Source organism: Argopecten irradians, chromosome 15, assembly GCF_041381155.1.
Source record: "Argopecten irradians isolate NY chromosome 15, Ai_NY, whole genome shotgun sequence".
NCBI classification, from domain to species: Eukaryota; Metazoa; Mollusca; class Bivalvia; order Pectinida; family Pectinidae; genus Argopecten; species Argopecten irradians.
Window position 1 is genome coordinate 29,619,048 of NC_091148.1, and position 27,404 is coordinate 29,646,451.

The 27,404-nt window shown below is 33.9% G+C and overlaps 1 protein-coding gene across 1 annotated transcript; it reads left to right on the plus strand.

The window, feature by feature from the left end:
- Positions 1-7,795: 7,795 nt before the first annotated feature.
- On the plus strand, positions 7,796-22,305 carry LOC138308761 (tigger transposable element-derived protein 7-like). The gene is made up of 4 exons (XM_069249782.1): positions 7,796-8,303; positions 8,755-9,104; positions 21,653-21,713; positions 22,226-22,305. Exons 1-4 carry the CDS (start codon positions 7,796-7,798, stop codon positions 22,303-22,305), a joined length of 999 nt encoding a protein of 332 aa, XP_069105883.1.
- Positions 22,306-27,404: the final 5,099 nt, after the last annotated feature.

A 27,404-nucleotide genomic window follows, 5' to 3' on the forward strand; every position in this document is an offset into this window, starting at 1 on the left:
GCTCATTGTGTTTGTGGAAGTTACGAGTGAGTAATATTCACTTCATGGATTTAAATACATTCTGATCAAAGGAAGGTCTTTTTAACATGTGTTTATGGATGTATAATACCGATATTTGATAATCAATTTAAATATGATGTCAAAATAAGATATACAAGTTATGCTCGTTATTTTGGGCCTTTTCATTATATTTATTTTGAAATTATACTTCTATGAAATACTTCTAAATTCATTTGCATAATGTTTTGTACGTCGGTATATATTGTAATCCGTATAAACGTGTATAAAATATACAGTGAGCCTAGAAGCGAAATGTACAATTTACGCTATGAATCGCTCTACAATGCATCGAATCAATATTAAATTATATATAAAGTGTACATTTAATCGAAATATCAGAAAGATTCACTACAATCTATGTACAAATTCAAATTCTTTCGTGAAATGATATTATTTTTTATTACATTACATCTTTTGTGATCAATCGGGAGACGTCGGCAATTTCCGAGAACTTATTCACGGAGGGTGCCGACGGCCCCCGACTAGATTTGTAATTTCCGGAAGAATTGTTTCGTGTCGAGCAATGTGTACAGTATATGTTTTGTATGCATATGAAATTTTTAGATAAGTTTTTTTTACCTGCTAACTTAGAATTTTTTCTCATGAGTGGTTGTGAATGTATCGATAAGTCCCTTCTGAACTCAGAAATTAAAATCGCTTGATATTATAAATAATGTTTCCGGAAATACTACTCCAGTATGGGTCTTATTTTAGTTTTTCATTACTTACGGAAGTTAAGTTCATGCTGCTGTGTATGGTTGTCGCTACCGATTTGACCTCTATTGATGTCATTTAGATACTACAACTATCTTGTTATCTATCCTTTCTTCTATACTGTCTATTCTTTCCTCTAACTTTACTTTTTACCGTCCTTCTATCAACTAAATGAAGAAAAAAATCTATCAATGGCATGTAAGCAGAGCTGAATACATTCTAACACATGGAAGAAGTTACTCCAACAATGTTAGAGGTTAACACGACGAGGTATTTTTTAACATTGCGTCGTGTGACCTCTAACGAGCACGGCCATTGATTCATGTTGCTGGGCCACAGCTGATCAAAATGATGTAAAATGTATCAAAAGTCACATTTTATATGTTGTCACCTACCTTTTTGGATTTATATATCATAAATACACATATTTGCAAGACATTTTCGACAAATTAGTCCGAGAAGCAATGATAAATGCATTTCTTATAACTTTCACTTGAATTGGCCGCCATTCTTAATTTGAATAGGAATATTGAGGTTTTATGAAATTTAGGAGTTGTCTAAATGTGTACGCAAAACAAGCGGAACGAAGTAAGCCTCATTTCCATAATGCGTTTCCCTAAATTTAAATTTTGTGTATTGTATTAACCATAGTGGCCATAACGTTTTAGTGACAGTAGAATTGAGAACATCGACTTGCATACGATTTAACACGGATTTAACAATATATAGGTGGTGTCATACAAAATTATTTGCAGGAATGGATTAATATATAATCAACAAGAAAGTCAATCAGTAATCGTTTATATATCTTGCCATTTAAATTGTCTTAGACACGTTTAAACCCAGCGACAAAAAAACCGGGCGCTGCCAGCAACATGGCGGACACACGGATCTCGTATGAGGTCGCATATCCACCCAATGTAATCAGGTGGAATAAGACCTCATACATGTGTAGGAGTAGGAAGAAGTTAAAAGCGAAAAACATTGTCAGGGTTTGGGTGACAAGTACAAGCGAAAAGACGTGTTCTCATATTTCAAAAGCTTGAATTTTAATATATATTGCATCCATGATACGCACTTTACTCCAGAAATCGAAACCATTATAAAATCAGAATGGGGATACACTTGTTATTTTAGCTCTTTTAGTTCAAATTCCAGGGGAGTGGCAGTTTTAATCAATAATAATTTCGAGATAAAAATTTTAAAGGAAGGAAATGATTTGGATGGAAATTTTATTGTTCTAGATGTCTCTATCGATAACATACGTTTTACACTTATTAATCTGTATGGTCCAAATTAGGATACCCTGTCTTTTTATAGTAAATTACTTAGTAATCCCGTCTAGCGCTACATCTTCCCCAGCGAGTACACCCGTAAAAGCAAAACGCACATGGAGATCGGACTGGGAAAAGACATTTCTGTGGTTACGTAAACGAGAGGACAATGGTGAAATTAGAGCAACTTGTGCATGGTGTGTAGATGCAGGAAAGAAGAATCCCTTTGCCCGAGAAGGAAGTAGTAATTTACAACTGTCTGCTTTCACGCGTCATGAAATGAATCCCGAACATTTAATGGTAGTTGAAGGTCGTAGAATTCGTTAAAAGCGAAAAACATTGCCTTGTGCTGTGGACAACTTAATTCAGAAAGTGCCACTGACGATTCTAAAACATCACAGTTCAGGACACTCTATTTCCTTGCAAAACATGGATTACCCTTGACACAATTCAACAACATCGTAGAATTACAGGTAAGCTAATATTATACTTGTATATTATTTCTAGATCTAGTATTTGCCTATTTTGTCGGTAAAAATAACTTTATTAATATTTATAAAAAATTGCTTTTATCAGTTTATTATTTAGTAGTATCAATGTTATTTTTTTTATCGTGTATACGTACTTCACCATATAATTCCATAGAAATTTATATGTCTATATTTTGATAATATTAATTGGTGGTTGCCTGATTAAAATACAAAACACAATATCTTTTAATGATCATATATGAATTAAAATATAATATAAATAATTGTCACTTAAAAAAGGCCTAGCATCGGATTTCGATTTTATGATATTGTGATTATTTTGACTTTAAATATTTTCATTAATTGTTGTATTTTAATACATGTACACATTGTTTTATTTGGTTTATATTTTATGTGCTATAATTATAATAAATATAATTAAGGTGAACATTTTTACTTTTTATTTCATTGTGTAACATATTGAAAACCAACATTTAAACAGAATTAAAACAAAACTGATTTGACAATTTGTAAAAAAATCTTGTTATTGATACAGATCAGTGATTTTTGTGTGTTGGCTTTCTTTATGACAACATATTAAAAAGAAATTATTTAAAAATTACTTATCACACTGTATAAATTTGAAATGATGAAGTAGATAATTAAATCAAAACCTATGTATTATGACACATCTATAGCTTTTACCTTTAACTTATTTGTCTCATCCAATACTTATTTTATTATATCTAATTTCTTTCAGCGTCTAAATGATTGTACAGCTCTCCAAGACAAGTCCAAGCTTTACACCAGCTCTACACTTCAAGGGGAAATGCTTGATGCTATTAATACTACTATAGAGGATGACATCTGTGCAAACATCAATCACTCTCGCTTCGTTGGGATTATCTTGGACGAAACAACAGATGTAACAATTCCTAAGAAACTAAATGTGTATTTTCAGTGTTTGAGAGTTGAGGACAATGAACCTGTTGTTCACTTTATTGACTGTGTGTCCGTTCATGATGGAAAAGCATAGACTTGCACTTGCTGCCGGATAAGCTCGCAGAGACATTCCCTTGTTTGAAGAGTTTCAGAGGAGCCTGAAGTTGATTTACAGGTACTTCCATAACTCTGCTGTGCGCTACATTCAACTCAGAGCTGTGGTGGAACTTCTACAAGATGATAATATGCGATGTCTGTCCTTGAAGGAACCAGCTAGTTTCCGTTGGCTTTCCCTTGAAGCCACAGTGACCGCCGTCTTGGATACTTACCCAGCTCCAGTGATGACATTGGACAGTGATGCTGCTAAGGGAAACACTGCAGGGAATGCCGAGGCTAAGGGACTGTACAACCGTGTCAGAACTGTTACATTTGTACTCAGTACCGCTTTCCTCAAGGATGTTCTATCTTGTGTTGGGAAACTTTCCGAGGTATTTCAACGAGACCATGTAGATGTCGAGACTGTTAACATCATGGTAGACGCCACCCTGGAGAAGTTGGAGTCCCTCAAGGCAGACAATGGGCGACATCTTGAGGACACCTACATCAAACTCCAGGAAGCTGTGTAAGAACCTACGCAACAGGTTTGATGAGGAATCCTTGGGCAAACTCAAGTTGTTATATACTGTGTTGAACGCAAACTTCTTACCATCATCTGTCTCTGGAGTTTCCGAACACGGAAGAGAAGAGCTTCAAGGTCTGATTATCTTCTATGGAGGAGAAGACCCACTGATTAATGCTGAGTTACTAGAAGACGATTTCCAGCAGTTCAAATGTGTGTTGAAGTCTCTTTGAGGAAAATTCCTCAAGGATTCATGTGTACAGATCATAAACAACTACTCAGATGTTTTCCCAGACTTTTGTACATTAGCTAAGATTATCCTCGTTGCTTCAATGACATCAGTGGCTTGTGAACGTGGATTTTCCTCACAGAACAGATTGAAGACCAAGGCAAGATCTTGTTTGAAGCATGAGACTGTGATGAAGCTCATCAGGATCACGGAGGAAGGACCGAATGTGAAAGACTATGACCCTACTGTCAGCATTGGGAAGTTTGTGAAGGCCAAACAGAGGAGGAAGTAAACTTGTCAGTGAAAAGAGACTTCAAGTGCATGTGAAATGAATTAACTTGTTTGAGTTTATAAACATATTGATGAATGTCATATCATAGTTTTTGTAAAAGTCATCTATTAACTTAGTTTTAACTTCAAGTTTGAATTTAAGTTCAGATTTATAAATTGATGAATTACGTAAAACTTTGATCTGAGCTGGATATTTATTTGAATGTGAGAATGTGATAATGGAAATTAGTGCTTATAGATTAATTAGAAACTGAGTATTTATTTTAAAGTGAGAATGGAAGCTAGTGCTTGTAATTAATTAGAATATTTATTTGAATGTGAGAATGTGAGAATGAAAATAGTGCTTTTAGATTAGTTAGTATATTTATTTGAATGTGAGAATGAAAAGTAGTGCTTGTAGGTTAGTTAGAATATTTATTTGAATGTGAGAATGTGTGAATGGAAACTAGTGCTTGTAGATTAGTTAGTATATTTATTTGAATGTGAGAATGAAAACTAGTGCTTGTAGATTAGTTAGAATATTTATTGAATGTGAGAATGTGTGAATGGAAACTAGTGCTTGTAGATTAGTTAGTATATTTATTTGAATGTGAGAATGAAAACTAGTGCTTGTAGATTAGTTAGAATATTTATTGAATGTGAGAATGTGTGAATGGAACCTAGTGCTGATAGCTTAAATATGTATTGAATGTCAATTGTGAGAGTGGATAGTGCTGATAGAGATGAGAAAATATTGATGATGTTTGGATTTTAATATTTATATAATTAAATTATTTGAATTTATATACATGTGTTTGTTATTCTGAAATCTTTAATCATTTTCATCTCTTACTTACAAACAAGATCTTTGGTTTTAATTGATACAGTGAATGGCAAATATGACACTATTAATTAATAAGATCTTTGTTTAACTTAAGAAATGAAAATGATTTATCGTAATGACTGTTTCAATCTTCTGACATCCACTGATATATAAAAAGCTCTCTTCTGCTGAAAGAGAAAAGTTGAAACATGATAAAGACTAGAAAAGTAATGAAAATGATTAAAACAACACGAAAACAACTTGACGGCATTGCTATAGAACAAAATCGATTGACGAAACACATTTGACCCCTGACTTTTTAACATTTTAAGTTTTTGAACCTCAGGATTTCAATTTGACCCTCAGGATTTTCATGTCAAGGGTCACTGACCTTTGAGATTTTCAGCCTACTGGATGCCCTGTACTAGATGTTGCATATGGATTTGGAAATGACTCGTTCATCATTTGCGGAGATTTTAATTTAGTGTTAGACCTAAGTCTAGATTGTTCTAATTATGTACATGTGAATAATCCTTGGGCAAGGGAAAAGTTTGTGATATGATACATAACCTAGGATTAATCGATATATATAGAAACAACCATCCAGATAGTAAACGGTTTACTTGGAGGAGAACAAGGCCAGTAAAGCAGGCAAGATTAGATTACTTTTTAATTTCAGATAATCTTTCTTCAAATTTACAAAAAACAAATATTGAACCAGGATATCGATCTGATCATTCCATACCAAACATAACTTTAGTTTTTAATAAATTTAGAAAAGGTAAAGGGCTATGGACATTTAATAACTCATTATTACATGATTTGGAATATCTTAATCTTATCAATAAACATATAATAGATATTAAAATGCAGTATGCCTTATCAGTATATAACCTTGAAAATTTACCTCTCATTTCAGATGAAAATATACAATTTTCAATAGACGATCAATTATTTCTAGAAACTCTCTTATTTGAGATCAGGGGAAATCTATATCATACTCATCTTATAAGAAAAAAAAGAATGAGCAAAGAAATATCATTAAGGGAAAAGATTAAAGAAGTAGAAGACCAAGAAAATGTTAACTTAGAAGACCTATCACAAGCACTGAAAGAACTAGAGTCCTTAAGGAAATATAATTTGAAAGGCAGTATATTAAGATCTAAAGTAAAATGGGTTGAGGAGGGGGAGAAAACATATTTTTTTTTAAGTTTGGAAAACAGAAACTTCACCACAAAAATTATATCAGTAATTGAAAAAGACAATGGGAGCATAATTAGAGACCAAGATGAAATATTAGCTGAAGTAAAAGAATTTTATGAAAACTTGTATTCAGAGGATGAAGATTTACTCAATACCAACTTAAACGAATATCTTGATTATGACAATATACCAATATTAAATTATTCAGAATCCAAAAGTTTAGAGGGCAACATAACCTATGAAGAAGCAGGTATTACCTTAAAAAATGAAAAATAATAAAAGCCCAGGCTCAGATGGCTTCACTGTGGAATTTTTAAAATGTTTTTGGAAACAACTAGGTCACTTTGTAGTTCGGTCAATTCAACATGGGTTTAACATAAACAAACTTTCAATCACACAAAGGCAGGGAATCATAACTTGTTTACCAAATGAAGATAAATCAATGCAGTACTTGAAAAATTGGAGACCTATTTCACTTTTAAATACTATATATAAAATCGTTTCAGGCACTATCGCAAATACAGTATAACTTGTCTAAACCGGACCCTGTATAAACCGGAAACTTGTCTATACCGATTAAATTTGTTTGGTCCCGGCAAATTTCTTAATAAACTATAGTCCCCAAAACCTGCATAATCCGGAACCTGCCTACTCTGAAAACCGGAACTGTCTAGGTAATGTTACTTTACCTTTCTTTGTAAAATTAACTTGGGCAAACCGGCAACAATGTTTTCACAACATGTGACAATCAAAACAAACACTGTCGATTCACGCCTCGCCCTACCTCTGATGATGAGGCGCCTAAGGGGAATTTACCTGTATGGGTATACTAAGGGCTAGATAGTGACAACTTTTCACCTTTTTCACGTTTGGTTGCACATATATTGTATTAGTGAATACTTTTCACAGCAAATTCTAATAATGAAAAATACACATAACTTCTGAGAGTGCATTTGAATGTAGCACACCGAGAGAAATGGATCGAACATGTACACATCAAAAACCAAGAAAACGTATGCTGGAATTCGATACGCCTTCTCCGAATAGATCGCGAAAAGAATTGAACTTAGAAAAAAAGATGGATTTTATTAAACGATCGTTGACATTTCCAAGACCTACACAAAGGGAATTAGCCAATATTTTTGGCATAGGAGTATCAACCGTGTCGGACATTTAAAAAAAAAAGATGAAATGAAAAAACAATTTGGTGATAACATATCCGACAAACGGAAACGATACAACAGTGGTTCAACGTTTAATGATTTAAACACACTTGTGTTAAAGTGGTTTGAACAGGCACGTGCTAAAAATCTGCCACTTAGCGGACCAATCATTCAGGAAAAGGCTTTACAACTGGTTAATGAATTGGGATTAACAGAATTCAAAGCTTCCAATGGATGGCTTGATAGTTTTAAAGAAAGAAACAACATTGGATTTTTCAAAATATCTGGTGAAAGTGCTGATGTCGATGACGATGTTGTGAATACGTACAAAAAGCGACTCCCTGAAATTGTGTGTGGATATGAACCAAAAGATGTCTTCAACTGTGACGAAACTGGTTTATTCTTTCGTATACTCCCTGATAAAACGTTTGCTAAAAAAGGAAAATCATGTAAGGGTGGTAAACTACCAAAGGAACGGTTAACTGTAATGTTAGCTTGTAGCGAAACCGGAGAAAAACTGAAACCTCTCGTAATCGGTAAATCCGAAAACCCACGTTGTTTCAAAAACATAAAAAAATCTATGCTCCTGTAAAATGGGCTTTCAACAAAAAATCCTGGATGACCAGAGACATTTTTATATCTTGGATCATAGATGTCAATAATCAAATGAAAAAGGAAAGCAGGAATATTGTGGTTTTTCTAGACAATGCTACTTCACATCCACACGAGTTAAAACTAAGCAACGTAAATTTTCAGTTTTTCCCGACGTGTACGACATCAAAACTGCAGCCGCTGGACTTAGGCATTATCCGTGCGTTTAAGGCCCGATATAGAAAACGGCTCATGCGACATCTACTTGTCAAAGTGGACAAGTGTGAAAAGGCTTCCGAAATGGCTAAGTCCATCAATGTTCTTGAATGTATCCACTGGATAAACGAGTCGTGGATCGAGACAGAAATTTTAACAATTCGGAAGTGTTTTCTGCAGGCTGGTTTCCCGTAGCGGACCCCCTTACGGAAGGCCCGGATGAATATGACCCTGATGATGACATACCCCTGGCTCAGCTTATGAACAATGATCGTGTTAGCATTAATGATCTGTGTGTTATTGAGGAGGATATTGAAACAGAGGAAACATTTAGTGGTGAGTGGGAAAGTGATCTCGTACAGAACTTTCTTGAGGACAAAAATGTTGATGAGGACGAGGATGACGACGATGAAGGTGAAATTAACATGGACAGTGATGGTTCGAAGATGACTTACCGGGAAGTATATGGTTACCTACAGACATTGTTTGCATTTGCTGCTCATACCGATGAGCGATATCTACAACCCATAGTAAGGTTAAAGCTGACAATGCAAGTTAAAAACATGCATTTGAAATTCAAAAAAAATTATTAACGAAATATTTTTTTTCAAATATTGTTTCTGAGACATCCCCTAGTTATGACAGTGTGGTATCTAAGGAAGTGGCAGCCATTTTTCTTTTGCTCTGCTTAGTAACCTTCACTGGCCAACCCCCTATATAAAGCACGGGACACTTGACACACGTGTGTCATTCTAAACATGTCTTGTCTCAGATACACATGCCCCGATATTGGAAATAACAATGTCAAATTGAAAATAAACATTGCACTAACCTGCCAATATTGCATTGAAGTAATAGATGAATGTGTTGTCAGCTATATCCCTACATATGTCCAATACGAACTAATAAAACACTTCAATATACACGAAGTTTTACACGTTCATGTACATCGACACGTGTGTGTCCTTGATAGTTGTCGCTCGTTCGGGTCAGGTACGTAGTCACGTGTATACGGTCATTTGAGTGCATCGGGTACGATGACATACGTGGAGATATGTGGACGGATTATTGTTTGGATTTATATTCACTTTCGTTGAAATTTTATTTTGAGAAACATCTAAATGACAATTTAGAGGAGTTGACATGTTAATTGCTAAATAAGGTCCCATATAGTTTTACAGGTGAGGGTTTTGTTTACCTATTTGTAGGTGATATATACTGTGGAATGCTAGGTGTATAGGTACATGAATGAGCGCACGTGTGTCGATTCACGCGCTTTATACAGGGGTCGGCGAGTCGTCGGAATGTAAAACAAAAATGGCTGTCCTCAACCGGGGAATGTCTCATAAACGATTCTTGAACAACGAGTATACTTATTTAAAAAAATCATTTTAATAATTTTAACTTGCATTGTCAGCTTTAAGGACATTGACTGAACAAATCTTAGTTGAGGAGCAATCCAAACAAACTCAAAAGAAGATGACTGACTATTTCAAAAAATAAGTGTTATTTACAGGCTACGTGACTTTGATCGATTCGTTGTCATTTCACTGATTTTCTACCATGTAGATATATGTGAGAATAAATGTTTTGTGCTGTAATAAAACTTTCTCTTCTGATGATTTTCATGTGACAAAATTGTGATAAGGTTCTATCCTCTATAAACCGGACACCTGTATAAACCGAACAAATAGACTGGTCCCGTTCACATCCGGTTTAGACAAGTTATACTGTAGAATAAGAAAAGTATCAGACACCATAATCAATACTGATCAATCTGGATTTATATCAGGTAGGTATATTGGGGAAAATACTAGAATCATTTACGATATTATGAATTATGCAGATGAAAATTACATTCCAGGCATGTTGTTAAATGTTGATTTTGAAAAAGCTTTTGATTCAGTCAGCTTGGATTTTATTGATAAAGTACTTAAATTTTTCAATTTTGGAAATGATATACATAAATGGGTTAATATTTTTCAAAATGGTTCTAACTCTGCAGTTAATCAGAGAGGAAATTTGTCTTCATTTTTTCTTATAAATCGAGGTTGTCGTCAATAATGATATACTAATTGACAGGAAAATGGTATTCTATAAAGACTGGTATCAAAAAGGTGTTATTTTTCTTAATGACCTTTTGAAATATCCATACTCATTACGTTTTTACAATTTTCAAGAATTCACTGATAAATTTAATGTAAATACTAACTTTATAACCTGCCAGGGAATTATCAACTCATGTAGAGAATACCTAACACACAATCAACTTGATAATGTCAATTTGTCATATCCAATTATACCAAACAATTTATAAATTTTTATTAAACATAAAAAAAGGATCTAAAGAATTCTACCGTATACTTTGTCAAAATAACACTATGTCCGCGGGCAAAAGAAAATGGAATAACCTATTTGAAATTAATGATGAAACTTGGAAAAAAATATATTCTACTCCTTTCCGAGTTACTACAGTTTCACAACAAACTCATATTTATTTAAAATTGGTTTATCTGAAAATCCACAATGCCTTTTCAGTAAGACAGAGATAGAAACAATAACACATTTATTTTGGGAATGCAGCGAACTTTTTTTTTAACAATTTGAATTTTTATTTGATGCATTACTTATTCCTTTTTCCTTCAATAAAGAAACAATTTTTTCGGGGTAACAAACTATTAAAACATGTATTATATAATTGATAATCTGATTTTACTAATCATGAAACAGTACATTTATAGATCTAGGTGTGATCAACAAAACCTATCTGTAGCATCATTAAAATCTATTATAAAGGAAAATTGAGATATACAGAAATATATTAGTATTGGTAAAGGTAATAAATACATAGAAACAATTAACCGTAATTGGAAAAAATGGATTAAACTTATAGAAACTTCACTAAATCCCTGACAGTATGAGATAAAATATACTTTATTACAAAATTATTTTAACACACTTCATTAAGTATTTATACAAATGTTTACATAACTGCAACCTCCAGCTATATAATCTATAATATAATCATTACTCTCTCTCTCTCTCATGATTGATTATGATGATGTTGTTTATGTAGATGAAGATAATGTGACTAATTTTTTAGTATAACTATATATAGTTGGTGATGATGATGTTCTTTCTGATGATTATGATCATGACAATGATGATGATGAAGATAATGATATTTGAAGAATTATGATGATGAGGATGATGGTGATGATGATTACAAGGATGATGATGATGATGATGATGATTATATTTCATGTTGTTGATATGAGGGAAATGATGGGAAATGATGAGTTTAATGACTATGATGTTGACGGTGGTGGTGATGATGATGAAGAAAATGGCAATGATGATGTAATATCACATTATTATATGAACATGGTCTTTTTGAAAAATAAAAAATTACAAAAAAAAGATGTTTTTTTATCCTTTATGCTGATGACACTGTTATTATTTCTGAATCATCAGAAGGACTAGACCTTATTGAAAATGTTTGAAATATACTGTTTGAAATATACTGTAATGAATAGAAACTTACGGTTGATACGCATATGTATCTCAAAACGGAAGTGTCAAACACGTTTGTGCTTTTTATTTTGCAATGAAGAATTAGAAATATTGGAATCTTTTACATACTTAGGCATTTTATTTAACTATAATGGTACATTTGCTAAAGCAAAAAGTAAATAAGCGGAACAGGCGAAAAAAGTTTTATTTGCTGTTCACAAAAAAAAAAAAAAAAAAATAGAAATATTTCTCTGCCAGTTGATTTACAACTAACGATTTTTGACACTCTGGTACAACCTATCGTTTTATATTCTGTTGAATTATGGGGTTTTGAGAATATTACTATTATTGAAAAAATCACTTGCAATTCTGTATTTTAGGTTTGAAACGTAGTACTCCAAACATCATGGTATATGGTGAATTGGGTAGATATCCGTTTAGTATTGAAGTGATATGTAAAATGGTCATGTTTTGGTATAATTTAATTTCAACTGATAAATTGTCAAGCAAAATAAATAATCTAATGTAATAGTTGCATGTAAATGGAAACATAAGTTTTAAATGGATCGATTTTGTGCGAAATATTTCTTGAGATAGGCTTAAACTTTTTATGGAATATACAGGAATCTTGTACATTGAGCAAAATATATTCAAAATTTACCATTAAACAAATCCTTCAGGATCAATTTATTCAAAGGTGGTTTAATGATATGAATTTGTCATCAAAAGAAAAAATGTATACAGTTTTTAAAAAGATTTTTAAATGGAGAATTATCTATTGAAATTGAATGAAAAAGATAGAAAAAATATTGTTAAATTTCGTACTTCTGATTTACATTTGCCCATAGAAACGGGACGATGGGTTAATATACCGCGCAATTAAAGAATTTGTCCCCTTTGCTCTTTTGGCATTGGTGACGAATTTCATTACTTATTTAATTGTATTCACACACCAGTTCATCACATTCGGCAAATACATATACCAAAATATCATTTTACGAACCCTAATCTAACAAAATGAAAGGTCTAATCTCACTGTGTAACGTACGTGTTCTTTTGCAACTTAGCAGGTTCATTGAGAAATTAAAGAAATTAATTTGTAATAATTAGATTAATGAAGTCCATTATATTCTGTATTATACTTATGTTGTGTTGATTGTATTATACTAATGCTATGTTGAGTGTGTTCCGTCATTTCAAAATGTAATACACTGATTTGACATCTTGTTACACACGTAAGTGTGTCAGAGCGTAATAAAGAAATATGAACCTGAATCCGAACTCAACCGCAACAATACAAACGTCCACAAAAGTGAAGGTCACAATCATCAAGCGACAATCACAACAACAAGACACACGTGCATAAACGTACACATACCTCGAGCTCATGGGCCTCTAGTCCGCGCACAGGATTCGGTCGTACCTCTTAATCACCGAAATTAGCTAAAGTGTGGTTTTTGGAATGTTCGAGGAAGGAGTCTAAACAAATCTTCAGACAATTACATATTCCGTACACAATATGTTAAGGGCCTAGACTTTATAGGTATAGCTCAAAGTCATTCATGTGACTCGGACCAAATTCACGTTGCCAAATTCCATTGGTTTGGCCAAAATCGTCGTTTTATTCATCCGAGAGCTAAAACTGGGTCTGATGGCATATGGGTTTTGGTCAGAGAAGAGCTTTTAGAGATTTTTAACATCAATGTGTCCCATGACGATCATGAAAGTATTTTGTGGCTACATTTTAGTTCGAAATCAGGGCTTCAGGATTTCTATACCTGTGTCTGCTACCTCTCCCCTAGAGTTCTACGAGAGGAGTTTGTATTTTTAAAGTTTTCATTAAACATATATCATGTCAAAACATATATGACACGACACGCATATACCCTCACTAAAGAAACAATCTTACTCACACACATGTACACTCATCAAATATATGTACACCCGTTAAACATCTTAGACTAATATATACACATAGAATAGAAATATATATCATAAAGTTATATACCTATATTACACATCAGCAGATGACCACATCCTGACACACTTACATATACAAAACGCACACTCACACACATATTTCATATATATGATTTCGCATTGTTCTACCTTTACACACCAATATGTAACTATCTCACATACACACGCACACATATTCACATACAGACATATACAATTAGACACATGATTAAAATTTTGCATACAGTGTCCAATAAATGCCTACAAACTACATACACAAATAGTTATAGACCTCTTAGAATATATAATATACAAACCCTAATTATTTTAATATTTAAGGATTAATTTGAATATTTTTTTTATGTTATGGAGATATAACACAAAAATCTGAGTGTACTCTAAATAAACCGCGAAGCATAACATAAAAAAATATATTCAAATTAATCCTTATAATTCAATTAAATAAAGATAATCTCTTCAATACTTAAAATTCATTTTGGGACTCTTTTGTCTATGAAATCATTACGCCGTCATCTCAGCCAATCAGAAGCAACGTCATAAACGGCGACGCCATTTTTTCCTTTATGGGCTGATAAAGTAAATTTTTTAAGCCAATGAAAATGCTTGTAACAAGCAAAATTGAATTATATTGAAAATAAGTCATGTATATTTTTTTTATTTTTTTTTGTACTTTTTTGGGATATATACATCATTGCATTATTGGACATAGTATGAGTATAACATTGAAGAAAAAACACCAGAGAAAAATAGAATGTATAGATTGACAGGCACAAAAGTAAATAAATACATAAAAAATAAATAAATGAAAAAAAGAAAAAGAAAACAAAAATTAGGACACGAATAAAATAATTAAGTTACAAGAAAGAAATAGAAAAAAAAAGAGAAGATTGGAATAAAAGAAAAAATGAAGAGGAGGGGGTTAAAATAAGTAGAGGGAGGGGGGTGTTGGATGCACTGTGTATTATAATTTGGTTTAACGAAGGAACAACATTTTATTAAAGATTTTTGCAAAAAGACAGGGGTGGCATTATAATATAATGGCATTATAATATAATACACCTATTAAAAGACATATGATTTGACACCGTAGGGCGGCCAGTATATATTGCTAGGCAAACAAACTGTTTACTATATATATAATATGTAATCTTTATGAGGGGCACCAATCAATCAAAAAATTAATTAAAGATCCAATAAAGGTTTCCATTTTCTCCATTCCATCTTATTGATTAAGGCATTTATATTCAATGACTTATAAAGAAATCTTGTTTTGTAAAATATAGTTTAATAATTATCAATATTTCATTATGAACCTTACTACATTTTTGTTCAACAATTCCAAAGAGAAAAGTTTCTTTATTATAAGCAAATGGAATATAAAGTACATACAGTAAAGATTCAAATTGTTGTAATAATGTTTGAATCTCATTACACTCCCATAAACAGTGTGCCATTGATTCATTCTCCAAATTACAAAAAAGTACACAATGGACTAGGTATTAAGTTGAACTTAAATAGAAATGTGTTTGTCACCAAAATTTGGTGAATAATTCTTTCCTGAAACCATATAAGCTTTGAGTTATTAGTAGTTAAAAAAGGCAGTTCATGATTTTGTTCCATTTATCATCGTCAAAGTCAAACTCTCTATTCAATTTTGTAGTGCCAGTAGGCCTTGATGGTGTTACTAATATACAATTATAAAAGTCGTTACATTCTCTTTTACCAAACTCTAAATTTAATGGTGTAATAGGAAACGGTATTTTTTTCTGTATTTTTAACAATATGTCTTATATATTGTTTAATTACCATTCCATGATATTGTAAGAAATTACAGTTAACATTAAACTTTTTTGAAAAATCCTCAAATGATAGGAAATTTAAGTTGTTAAAGTCAGTATCGTTTATGAGATTATTTATCATATAAATGCCTTTTAGGTACCAGCTCTGGAAGAATACAAATTTCCTATTTATTTGAATTTCATTGTCGTACCAAAGTGGAGATTTAAGAAAATTTTGCTTTTTGTGCTGTTTCATATTTTTCAGAATTATTTATCAATTTCCAGGCTTTGGAAACATCTGTCCAAAAGTTATTTTTACAGTTTAAAATACATAAATTCACATATTCTTCTCCACGTTGATAAAACTTATTGAAATCAATATCTAGCTTCAATATAACAATAATTCATAACAAATCAATCATTTTAAAACCCCCATTTATATAATTCTGTCTTCACCCTTCTTAATTTGATGTCTATCACCATTCCATAAAACGTTATATATGATAGAATTTAACTGAGGAATGCATTTTTCTGAAGGATTCGGAAGGTTAATAAATAAACAGTTTAGTTGTGAAATCAAGAGTAATTTTATAATATTAATCTTTCCTATTGGAGTCAGATTTCTTCTTTTCCATGAGGTTATTATTGCCTTCAGCTTCACAATTTTCTTGTCAAAGTTCAATGTTGCTATATTTGTAACTCCCTAACCAGATCAAGTGCGTTTTATTAACATTGATCTTAAGACCAGAAATTTTGGCATAGTAACTTAATTCAGAGACTGACTCACTTAGTGATGTCTCCGAACCATCTAATATAAGGCCAGTCATATCTGCATATTGAACATTCAAAATAGGTATGTTATCAACTGGTAAATTTATGCCTGTAATTTTATCATTTGTTCTTATTCTTGCAGCGAGGACTTCAGGTCAAAGTATAAAGATATAGGGAGAGATTGGATCAGCTTGACGGCATCCACTTTTGATGTCGATTTTCTTAGATATATTGCCGCCTTGATTAATTGAACCATATGTATTGCAAGGAAAAAACTTTATTCCATTTTTGAATATCATTTCCAAAATTAAAATATCTTAAAACTTTATTAACAAAATCCCAAGAAACCGTATCAAAAGCTTTTTCAAAATAAATTAACATTAACATACCAGGAATATCAGTATCATCTAAATATTTCATTATGTCATAAACTGTTCTAATATTTTCTCCTATATACCTTCCTGACCAGTCTGGTCTTAGCTTATTAACCTATCCAAATCTGAGCTCAACCGCAACAATACAAACGTACGCAATAGCGAAGGTCACAAACCATGACGCGACCATCACAAAAACAAGACACACGTGCATAAACGTACACATAACTCAAGGGCCTCTAGTCCGCGCACAGGATTCGGTCGTACCTCTAATCACCGAAATTAGCTAAAGTGTGGTTTTTGGAATGTTCGAGGAAGAAGTCTAAACAAATTTTCAGACAATTGCAAAATCCGTACACAATATGTTAAGGGCCTAGACATTATAGGTATAGCTGAAAGTCATTTACGTGACCCGGACCAAATTCACGTTGACAATTTCCATTGGTTTGGCCAAAATCGTCGTTTTATTCATCCGAGAGCTAAAACTGGGTCTGATGGCATATGGGTTTTTGGTCAGAGAAAAGCTTTTAGAGATTTTTAACATCAATGTGTCCCATGACGATCATGAAGGTATTTTGTGGCTACATTTTAGTTCGAAATCAGGGCTTCAGGATTTCTATACCTGTGTCTGCTACCTTCCCCCCACGAGAGGAGTGTGTATTTTTTTTTTTTTAAATTTTTCAAGTTTTCATTAAACATATATCATGACAAAACATATATGACACAACACGATTATACCCTCACTAAAGAAACATACTCTCAAAACTAAACAAAAAGTAAATAAATGAATAAATAGATTAAATAAGAAGAAAACAAAAATCAGGACACGAATAAAATCATTATGGATAGGAGAAAGAAATAGAAAGAAAATAAAAGAAGTAGAGGGAGGGGGTGTTGGATGCACTGTCTATTATAATTTGGTTTAATGAAGGAACATCATATTATTATAGATTATTGCAAGAAATCAGGGTTGACATTATAACATAATATAAATATTAAAAGATGTATGCATTTGACACCGTAGGGCGGCCAAAATTCTACGAGAGGAGTTGATGCAGGAAACTTGATGTCTCATTTATACGAAATCAGTACAACTGGTACCAATGCGCTATTTTATATTTGTGGTGACTTTAACGGTCGCTGCGGTGATATTGATGATTTCATACCCGGTGTAGACGAAATGAAACATAGATATATTATTGACTTTAAGGTAAACAAACACTGGACTCTACTATGCGAGTTTTTAACTCATGTCAATTGTTGCATACTCAACGGTCGGAATACAGTTAAAATACTGTGGTTGATAACTGTTTAATTCCTTATGAACTTGCTCACATATTTGACTCTTTCGCAGTAAATACTGAATCTGAACTCGCGAGCGAATACGATGTGTGTGCCGTTTCCGGACTGCCCGACCATTCACTTTTATCTTGGAGGTTTAACTTAAGACTCCCCGAGTCAGCTGATGGCAACGGTGATTGTGATTCCGCTAAATACCACCGACGTTACGATAGAGACAGTATACCACCAAATTTCTTAGGTGACATTAGCGAGCAACTTTTCAGTTGTATATCAAAACTTGAAAACGACAACCGATATGGACAACGTGTACGGAGAATTTATAGGTTCCATAAAACATGAAATGGACAAGCATTTACGTCACTTTGACATAGCTATAAGTACTGGAAATTCAAACAAGGGCCGACGGATACGGAAACCTTGGTGGAATGACAGTTTATCTGCTTTTTGGGATCAAAAGTGTTCAGCAGAAAAAGCATGGTCAACTTCAAATAAACGATAAAACACCTTCTGAAGTCAGTATTTGTAAAATCACGGAAAGCTTTTGACAACGAAGAACAAAATGCCAAACGACGTTACTGGTACAAAAGACAGTCGAACATTGAAAATGTCCAGTCAAATGACCAAAAATTTTTTTGGAATGTAATCAGCATATAGGCGTCGGTAATGAACGACAAAAAATCATTCCTATGGAAGTTTTAAAAGGCGATGGTTCAATCAGTTATAATACCACCGATATTCTAAAAACATGGAAATCCAGCTTGCAAACTCTTCTTAACCCAAATAGCCGTGTTTGTGCGAATTTTATCATCGCCGATGACGTCAAAAATCCCTTATTACAAGATCTACTACAACACTCTATATCGAGAGAGGAAACATAAAGCGCTTTGAGGTCAGCTAAATGTAAAACAATATACTGGCATATATGAAATCCCTATGGAGGTACTTCGTAATACATTCTTGTAGAACGATTGTTGACAGTCTACCCGCTATTTTCAATAAATGTTTCCAATTATAAATTATTCCCAGCATATGGAAAAAGTGAATTGTAAATCCAATCCCGAAATCTTCGTCGAGTGACCCGCGGGACTCCTCCGGATACCGTTGAATAACCCTTGCATCGGCTGTTTATAAGTTATACTGTAGTATTTTAAATCAGAGATTCACTACCTGGGAAAACGCTCACGGCATAATTTGTGACGAACAAAACAGCTTCAGGAAAGGAAAAGCACCGTAGGCCATCGGTCTACACCAACTTCTATCATAGATTCGCGCAAATCTAAGAATTTATCGACATTTACAGCATTCATAGACTTTTGTAAAGCCTTTGATTCCATCGATAGATCACTACTATTCCAAAAACTACACGACCTGGGCATTGGTGGCCGAATGTTTGGTGCCATTACGTCACTTTATCGTGACGTTTATTGCTGCGTACGTGTCAACAGTGTTACTACCGACAAGTGATCTTATATACACTATAAGGTACTCTGAACATGACAAGAAGACTATTTACGAAAAAAAACCTTAAAATGTGGACTTTGAGGCTCTTTCCGAAAATTTGCATTTTTCGCCCCAAACAGATCGGTTGAACTATTTTTTTCGTGAAGAGTCTTCTTGTCATGTTCAGAGTACCTTATGGTGTTTATAAGAACATTTGTATCAATTGAGATGGCTTCTTATATACGATATTTGTGATCCGCCATTTATAGCAGCCATTTGCATTTACTACAATAGGCTCCTGCGCTATTTGCTGGTCCGATTTTGCCAAACAAACTGTTGGAGTACCTGGCATATTCACTACTGAACACGATGGCATGATTATTTAGTTCCATCAATGCAATTCACACCAGTTCTATGTCTTCTCCAGAAATATACATTTTTCTCATATTTTACTGAATTTAACAAGCAGCCTTCACAAATTACATATCAACAGTAAGACTGACAGTTAGCCAGGGTATATACCAACAATTAATGAAATTAGTTCTGTTCAATTTATGTTGATACAGATGATTGATTGTGGTAAGTACTGTTGATAAGTGATACATAGCATACCATTTTATTTCTTCATTGTTATAATCAACGATCAAATGGACAGAACGTTCGAATTCTTAGTCGATTTATTCAGCAGTGAGGTTAATTGGAGGTTTGACATTTGATGTGAATATGTCAATTTCCGGATGATTTATAAACGTTTAAAAGTATATATTTTTCAGTTTCATGGGTAGTGGTAACGTTTTTTTTTCTCAAAGATAAACAAAATATGAATTGGTAATAATAAACGTATTTGAGAGAGTTCTAGTATCCCTTGAAGCGTGGGTCAATCTATGGAAGCCTTACTCTAACAATGCATTTTATTGTATGATGTAACTCAAACACGATACACTTTTGAAAGATATAAACAAAGCCAGCGATCTCACGATTACTGGAAGTACGGAAGCATGTTTAAGTCAATAACCTTCACAAAATATTGTGTATGTTGTCAAACAATCAGTCTCCCAAAGTTGTTATCAATGATACATTTGTAAATGAAAGGCTGCATCCTATAATTAGGAATGTCTAGTAAAGTAAGATTCCCTTTGTAAATGTACATGAATGAGTGGGACATGGGGAAGGTGGGCGGTGCGAGAGGATTGTACCCTTCGTCTTCTTGTTACAAGTATATAAATATGAAGGCATTACAATACAGCAGTTTTGGATCAAACAGTGTTGCATGATTGTTGTGTTTTTATTCAATCGTCAAAAAAGCAACGAGTTAGTGTGGTTTGTACATAAACATGTTAGTGTTAAATACGGTGTCACTTCTTAGCTGACGGAGCATGCATACACTGTATGTTCCTCAGTTGATAGCGTTGTAGATTTCCACTCTGGAGACCTGGGTTGCTCATCCGATAAGAATCATATGTATTTATCCCTGTTCTTCTTTGATTAATTTACCTTTTATGATTCTGTAGTTTTGTCAACAAGTATTGATTTGAAATATAAAACATCAATTAATATATGCTGGTTAATGGTAAAAAGTTGATGCCCCCTGGCCAAAACAAGCTGATCTTGGACATTGATTGTCATGTTATGAGATTAATCTATAACAGGGTAAGACTGTGCCGCCAGGTGGACTTGAACCTGCCACCAAGTCTTACTGGTCTGTCGCTTTACCAGTTAACTTAGTGTAAGGGAAATTCCCTCTAAACTGAAGCCAGGAGGCTGTAGTATTACTTTATTATACCCGTTACAAAAGTGATAGTTCATTACCTTACAATAATGAATACAATAAAGCACATACAATGCATATACACAGTTAGTAAAATATTGGATCGGTCAATTTTCCTTTATGAAAATAAATTGTTTCCTTTATTATTTCAGTGGAAAAATGTGATTGTATCCTACCAGAAGACTAGTCATCGAATCACCAAACGGATATGCAGTATATGTGTAACCCTGCATGTACATAAAAGTATGTACATGTTTATAAAACATTGTATTGTGATTAAAAATATATGTATTTGTCTCCTTTCTCTCTGTCAACCGCACTCTGTCATGCAATATCATGTCATGGCACAATTAGATACAGTCAAACCTGTCTATAAAGGACACCAAAAGGACATAGCAAAATTGTCCCTTAATATAGATAGATAGGTCTCTTTATACAGAGTAGTACCTTTATAGTATATTTCACCAAATGGAACTGATGGGTTTGTATTTTATTAAAAAAGGACCCTTTACATACAGGTTTGACTGTATTGAGATGGAGGCATTTCCAGTTGAAACAATAACTTGATCATAATATTTGGGTTTATATAATTTTGTACATGTATATTTTAAGGAATGGTGCACATGCTCAGCTATATATACATTGACCAGAATACCTTTGTCAAACTCACTCTTGCATCATTGTTTGAGGTTCACAATTAAATATCTTTTTGTTTTGTTTTGCAGGTCTCATCAGTTTTGAACTTGTCAGTAGCAGTACAGCAGTTATCTCTGGCTATGGATCTACAAAGCACCATACAAACTGAAGTTATTTGATCAGTTTCTTAAGCACCTTGAATTAAAGCCAGAGAAGTGGAGAATAACTGAGATTGCATCAGGGAAAAGAGACAGAGTGATGCGTATTAAGTTTTAACAAAGAAGGTCCATGTGGAGCTGGAAACAAAATTAATGAAAGGTTTTACAGAATGTGGTATTTGAAGGTGTTTAATGAATATCATCAATGCAGACAATCTTAATTGACTAAAATAATTTGTGTTTTGTCTGCAATACTGTGGAATGATAGACAACTACATGAATAGATGAGGTGGTATTATTGACACTACTGTTTTCTAAGTTATTGCTAGAAAAATTACATGTACATAATAATTGGGCCCCTCATCGTTATGTCCATCTGTGTGAAAAGTTTAGTTAGTTACAAAAGGCCAATTTACTTGAAATTTTACAAGATTCAAGCATTTGGTACATAGTATGTAAATGTGCATTTTTTTTCCATTAATAAAGATGGATGAAAAAATATGCTTTCTTTTTTATTGATAACTTAAGACAGACTTAAGTAACGTCTTCTAATCATCTCTTGTCTGTCGTCGAACATCCTCTGCAGTCCATCAGGCCCCAATTTCTCAAACAAATTTAACTTAAAAACTTACTTAAGTCAAAAAGTTTTACGTAAGTTACATAAGGAGAAAAACAGAAAAACTTAAGCTCTTACTTAACTTACTTAAGTCTGCACTTTTGTTTCGAGAAATCGGGGCCTGATCTTCATAGATTGAAGGACTCTAAAACTCTTAACAAAAATTATTAATTTCATGGCCTAGAGATTGGGTCTAAGATTTTCTTCTAGAGAGTGTACTCCGATACTATAGTTACATAGGGAAGCATGGTTTGAGAACTATTTGTTTCCCTCAGGAAAAAGTTGAACTTTCTTATAATTATCTATTAATTATCAGTAAGAGATCACAGGGATCTGGCACAAGTTTTCAACCAACACTATATAGACTATACATGTATATACATTGTATTTATATACAAAGTGAAACAAATATATGGTTTCTGAGCCACAAGAACAGAAATGGAGACCAAAAGTGGTCAAACTGACCAAGATGTCCAGATATACTCAAATTTAATACTCATTACAGATAAAAGTTTCTTTTTTCAAATACATTTTACTTAAAGAGAGTGTTTCTGAAATCGGGATATTAGGCTTTTCCCAAAGCAAGAAAGTAAAGTTTATTACAATTATGTGTGATTACAGTGATGGTTATTTGATTTTGATATGCATCTGTTTTAGTCCAGAATGCTCCTTTACCAAAAAAGTCAAAAGTTTTTTTAAGCATACATAACTCAAGTGACCTTTAAGGCCATTTTATCTTTTGTTTTCATAAAATTTACTAATAAAACATTTCTTACTGTTCAAAATATACTACATAATTACAAGGAAATAGAGTTTTACATTGTATTTAGCAAATTTTCTTTTAATAATGTCTAGGATACAAATGTACTTGCCCCATGGGCCTCCATACATTGTATGGATATTTGATTTTGATATGCATCTGTTTTAGTCCAGAATGCTCCTTTACCAAAAAAGTCAAAAGTTTTTTTTAAACATACATAACTCAAGTGACCTTTAAGGCCATTTTATCTTTTGTTTTCATAAAATTTACTAATAAAACATTTCTTACTGTTCAAAATATACTACATAATTACAAGGAAATAGAGTTTTACATTGTATTTAGCAAATTTTCTTTTAATAATGTCTAGGATACAAATGTACTTGCCCCATGGGCCTCCATACATTGTATGGATAAGTAGTCCATGGCTGCCATTTTGGATTTCTTGTTCATTTATTAACAAACTTTTACTAGTCATTTTAGATGTTTATCATTATATTATATCAACCAAAGGCATAGCATGACCTAGAAGATAATTGTTTAAAAGATAATTGAGTTTCTTTTCAAACAATATATGACTTCACAAATTCTGAGGATTTGCAGCAAAATTTCAACAATTTTGTGGTACTCATTTCATTTCAGAAATGTTTTTAAATAAATAGTTTATTCACATGGATAGTCTGTTTCCTACTGAACATTTTGGTATATATAATATATGTTATATTTAATTTTTTAAACTTGTAATTCTAACTAGAAAACACACTCTAAAAAGGGACCTTCTACCTTAACTGTATAGCAAACAATTTACACAAGTTACATCATGTATAGACAGGACAGAGACGAGAAATGACAGACAGGTCTGTGGAGTTGGGGGCTCTGGTGAGTAGATCTCTAGGACAAGTAACGATTTATAGGATTTACCTCTAATTCCCCTATTGGGCCCCGTCCCTTCTGCCCTCAGGCGGTCAGAGCCAAAATTTATACAAGTTCTGTTCCCCTTCCCCCAAGAATGTTTGTGGTAAAATTTGGATACAATCAATGCAGAACTGTAGGACAAGTAGCAATTTAGAGGATTAACCTCTCTTTCCCCTATTGGGCCCCGCCCCTCCTGGCCCCGGGGGTGGGTCAGAGCTAAAATTCATACATGTTCTGTTCCCCTTCCTCAAAGCATGTTTGTGGTAAAATTTGGTTACAATCCATGTAGAACCCTAGGACAAGTAGCGAATTATAGGATTTACCTATTTCCCCTATCGGGCCCCGCCCCTCCTGCCCCCAGGGGGTCAGAGCTAAAATTTATACAGGTTATGTCCCCCTTCTCCAAAAGATGTTTGTGGCCAAATTTGGTCACATAGCTAATATTTATACAAGTTCTGTTCCCCTTCCCCCCAGGATGTTTGTGGTAAAATTTGGTTATAATCCATGGAGAACTCTAGGACAACTACCAATTTATAGGATTTAACTCAAATTCCCCTATTGGGCCCCGCCCCTCCTGCCCCTGGGGTGGTGGGGGTGGGGGGTCAGACCCAAAATTTATACAAGTTCTGTTTCCTTTCCCCCAAGGATATTTGTGGTCAAATTTGGTTACAATCCATGCAGAACTATATGGCTAGTAGTGATTGAAAGGAAATGTTGACGGGTTGACGGACGGACGGACGACGCACCATGACACAAGCTTACCGGCCCTTCGGGCCAGGTGAGCTAAAAAACATAGAAAGTATTCCATTAGCATTGTTAAAATACATTAATTACGGCAACAAGAGGCTCGTGAGTCTAAACTGTCATCTGACAATCCATATACATTTTTGTTGGTAATTGCAAGATTGTTACCATATTTGACCCCTGTGACCATGTAAGAGGGTCAATGAGCAAACATTGTAGACTTTTAAGCTTCATCTAAGCATGTAACCCTGACACCTTAATGACTAGGAAGTAATTGAAAGATTTTAAAGACATTTAACCCCTTGTGACCTTCAACATTGGTCAAGGTCATTCTTCTTAACAAACTTGGTAGCCCTTCAGGTCACCCAAGCATCCTGCAGGCCAAATATCAGTAACTTGGACAAACTTTGTGAGAAGTTGTTTGAAGATTTGAAGCATATTTGACCTCTGTTACTATGAAAAAGAATGCCTATCCGTTTTTCGTCTATGACTTCATAACCCCAAAAGGTATTTAGTAAATAAAATACTTGACATACAATTATTTCAGTCCATGGAAAAATAATCTCAAAGATCTAACCAATTCCGTACCAAAAAAGCTAACCAAAGCTCATCAGAAACTCATGAGCAGCACATGAGCTTCACATATCAAGTTCGATGTAATATCATCGCGTCGTCGACACGGATTTGACTATAAATATTAAAGCACTTTTCCTATGACCGATATTGATACATTTTCTTTCGATTTTATTGCAGATCGATTTCTAATCACGCTTTTTAAATGGCGTGCCTGAAGTTATGAATCACAGGGGTCTGAGAATCAGTACAGTGCATATCAATTTGGACCTAACAGAGTGTCAATATATTATTTAAGACGTTTGATGGATCTAGATAAAAATCGGTAAAATTCGTATTCTACATGTACGCTGTACTCTAGGGCCCTGCAGGTAGGGCGTTAGAATTGTACCTGCTGCCCCTATTGCATGATCGTAAAAGGCGACTAAATTTAGGATCTTATCTTTTCTCTTCTTCCTAATTGACTTTATCTTTCCTAATGCCTCCCTTGGCACCGCCTCACTTTTGGCCTTGAGTTGAGCGTTCGCCCCTGTGAGGAAGGCTCTGGGTTCTGTCCCCTGGCCTAGACACACCAAAGTCTATAAAAGTGGTAGTTTCTGCTCCTGCTTAGCGTTCAGCATACAGGGAGTGGGACGACTGGTTCGCCCGTTGTCAGTATAATGTGACCGGGTGGGGTGTGTTGCTTGGTGTCTTCGGCGGCATGCTTCAGTGATATAGCACTATAAAAAGGGCAACAGTTCCACTATACAAGAAGACACAACACGAACATACCGCAGTCTCCCAGTACACTCACCTCGCAAAACATACACGCAACACACTGCATACATGGGAGGCCGTCCTTACATGACCATAGCTGTTGATAGGACGTTAATAAAGCAAACAAACAAAAGTACGCTGTACTCGTATAATACACCACGAAGAGAATGAAATTTCCTGATTTTTATCTATACTCCTACATATCTAAAAAGGGAGTGTGGACACTCTGTTGTGTCTAAATATATGTATGTAATAACTGTAACTATATCTCAGATCCCTGTGTTATGCATTGGACGCTAAACTATACTCTTTTTGTTCGCAGTCTTTCTCTAGAGTTTAACACATTTCTAGTTTTTAACTCCAGACTATTAGGTTTATCTTCTTCTTCAACACCACTTACATTCGGATAATCAAAAATATTTTTTTACGTTAAATTGAATAAATGTTCATTGGCAAACTACACCGTTAGGTCGCACCAGATATGCAGTCACAAGGACATTTTCCAGCATGCATCACGCGCGTGGCAATTTTGTATATATTCTAGATCTCTTTACAAGTGAAATGATTGTGTATAGAAGAAACATGTACCTGTATGACAACGCATATGTCTTCTACAAATCTAATAGTAGAGGTGAGTCTTCAAATGTTAAGTAACTGTTTTTCATGAAATCCGATTTTAATGTAATTTGACATGTTTCAAACTGACGTTACGTAACGCGTCGTCGTGACGTTTGGTCTTACGTCGTTAT

Bases quoted from the DNA above. Each gene is read 5' to 3' on its own strand.
- LOC138308761 (XM_069249782.1), top strand. From the start codon at position 7,796: ATGAAAAAACAATTTGGTGATAACATATCCGACAAACGGAAACGATAC. The intron at 8,304-8,754 runs GTAAATCCGAAA...TGTTTTCTGCAG, and splicing joins ACTGAAACCTCTCGTAATCG to GCTGGTTTCCCGTAGCGGAC. The intron at 21,714-22,225 runs GTATATGTGTAA...TTTGTTTTGCAG, and splicing joins AATCACCAAACGGATATGCA to GTCTCATCAGTTTTGAACTT.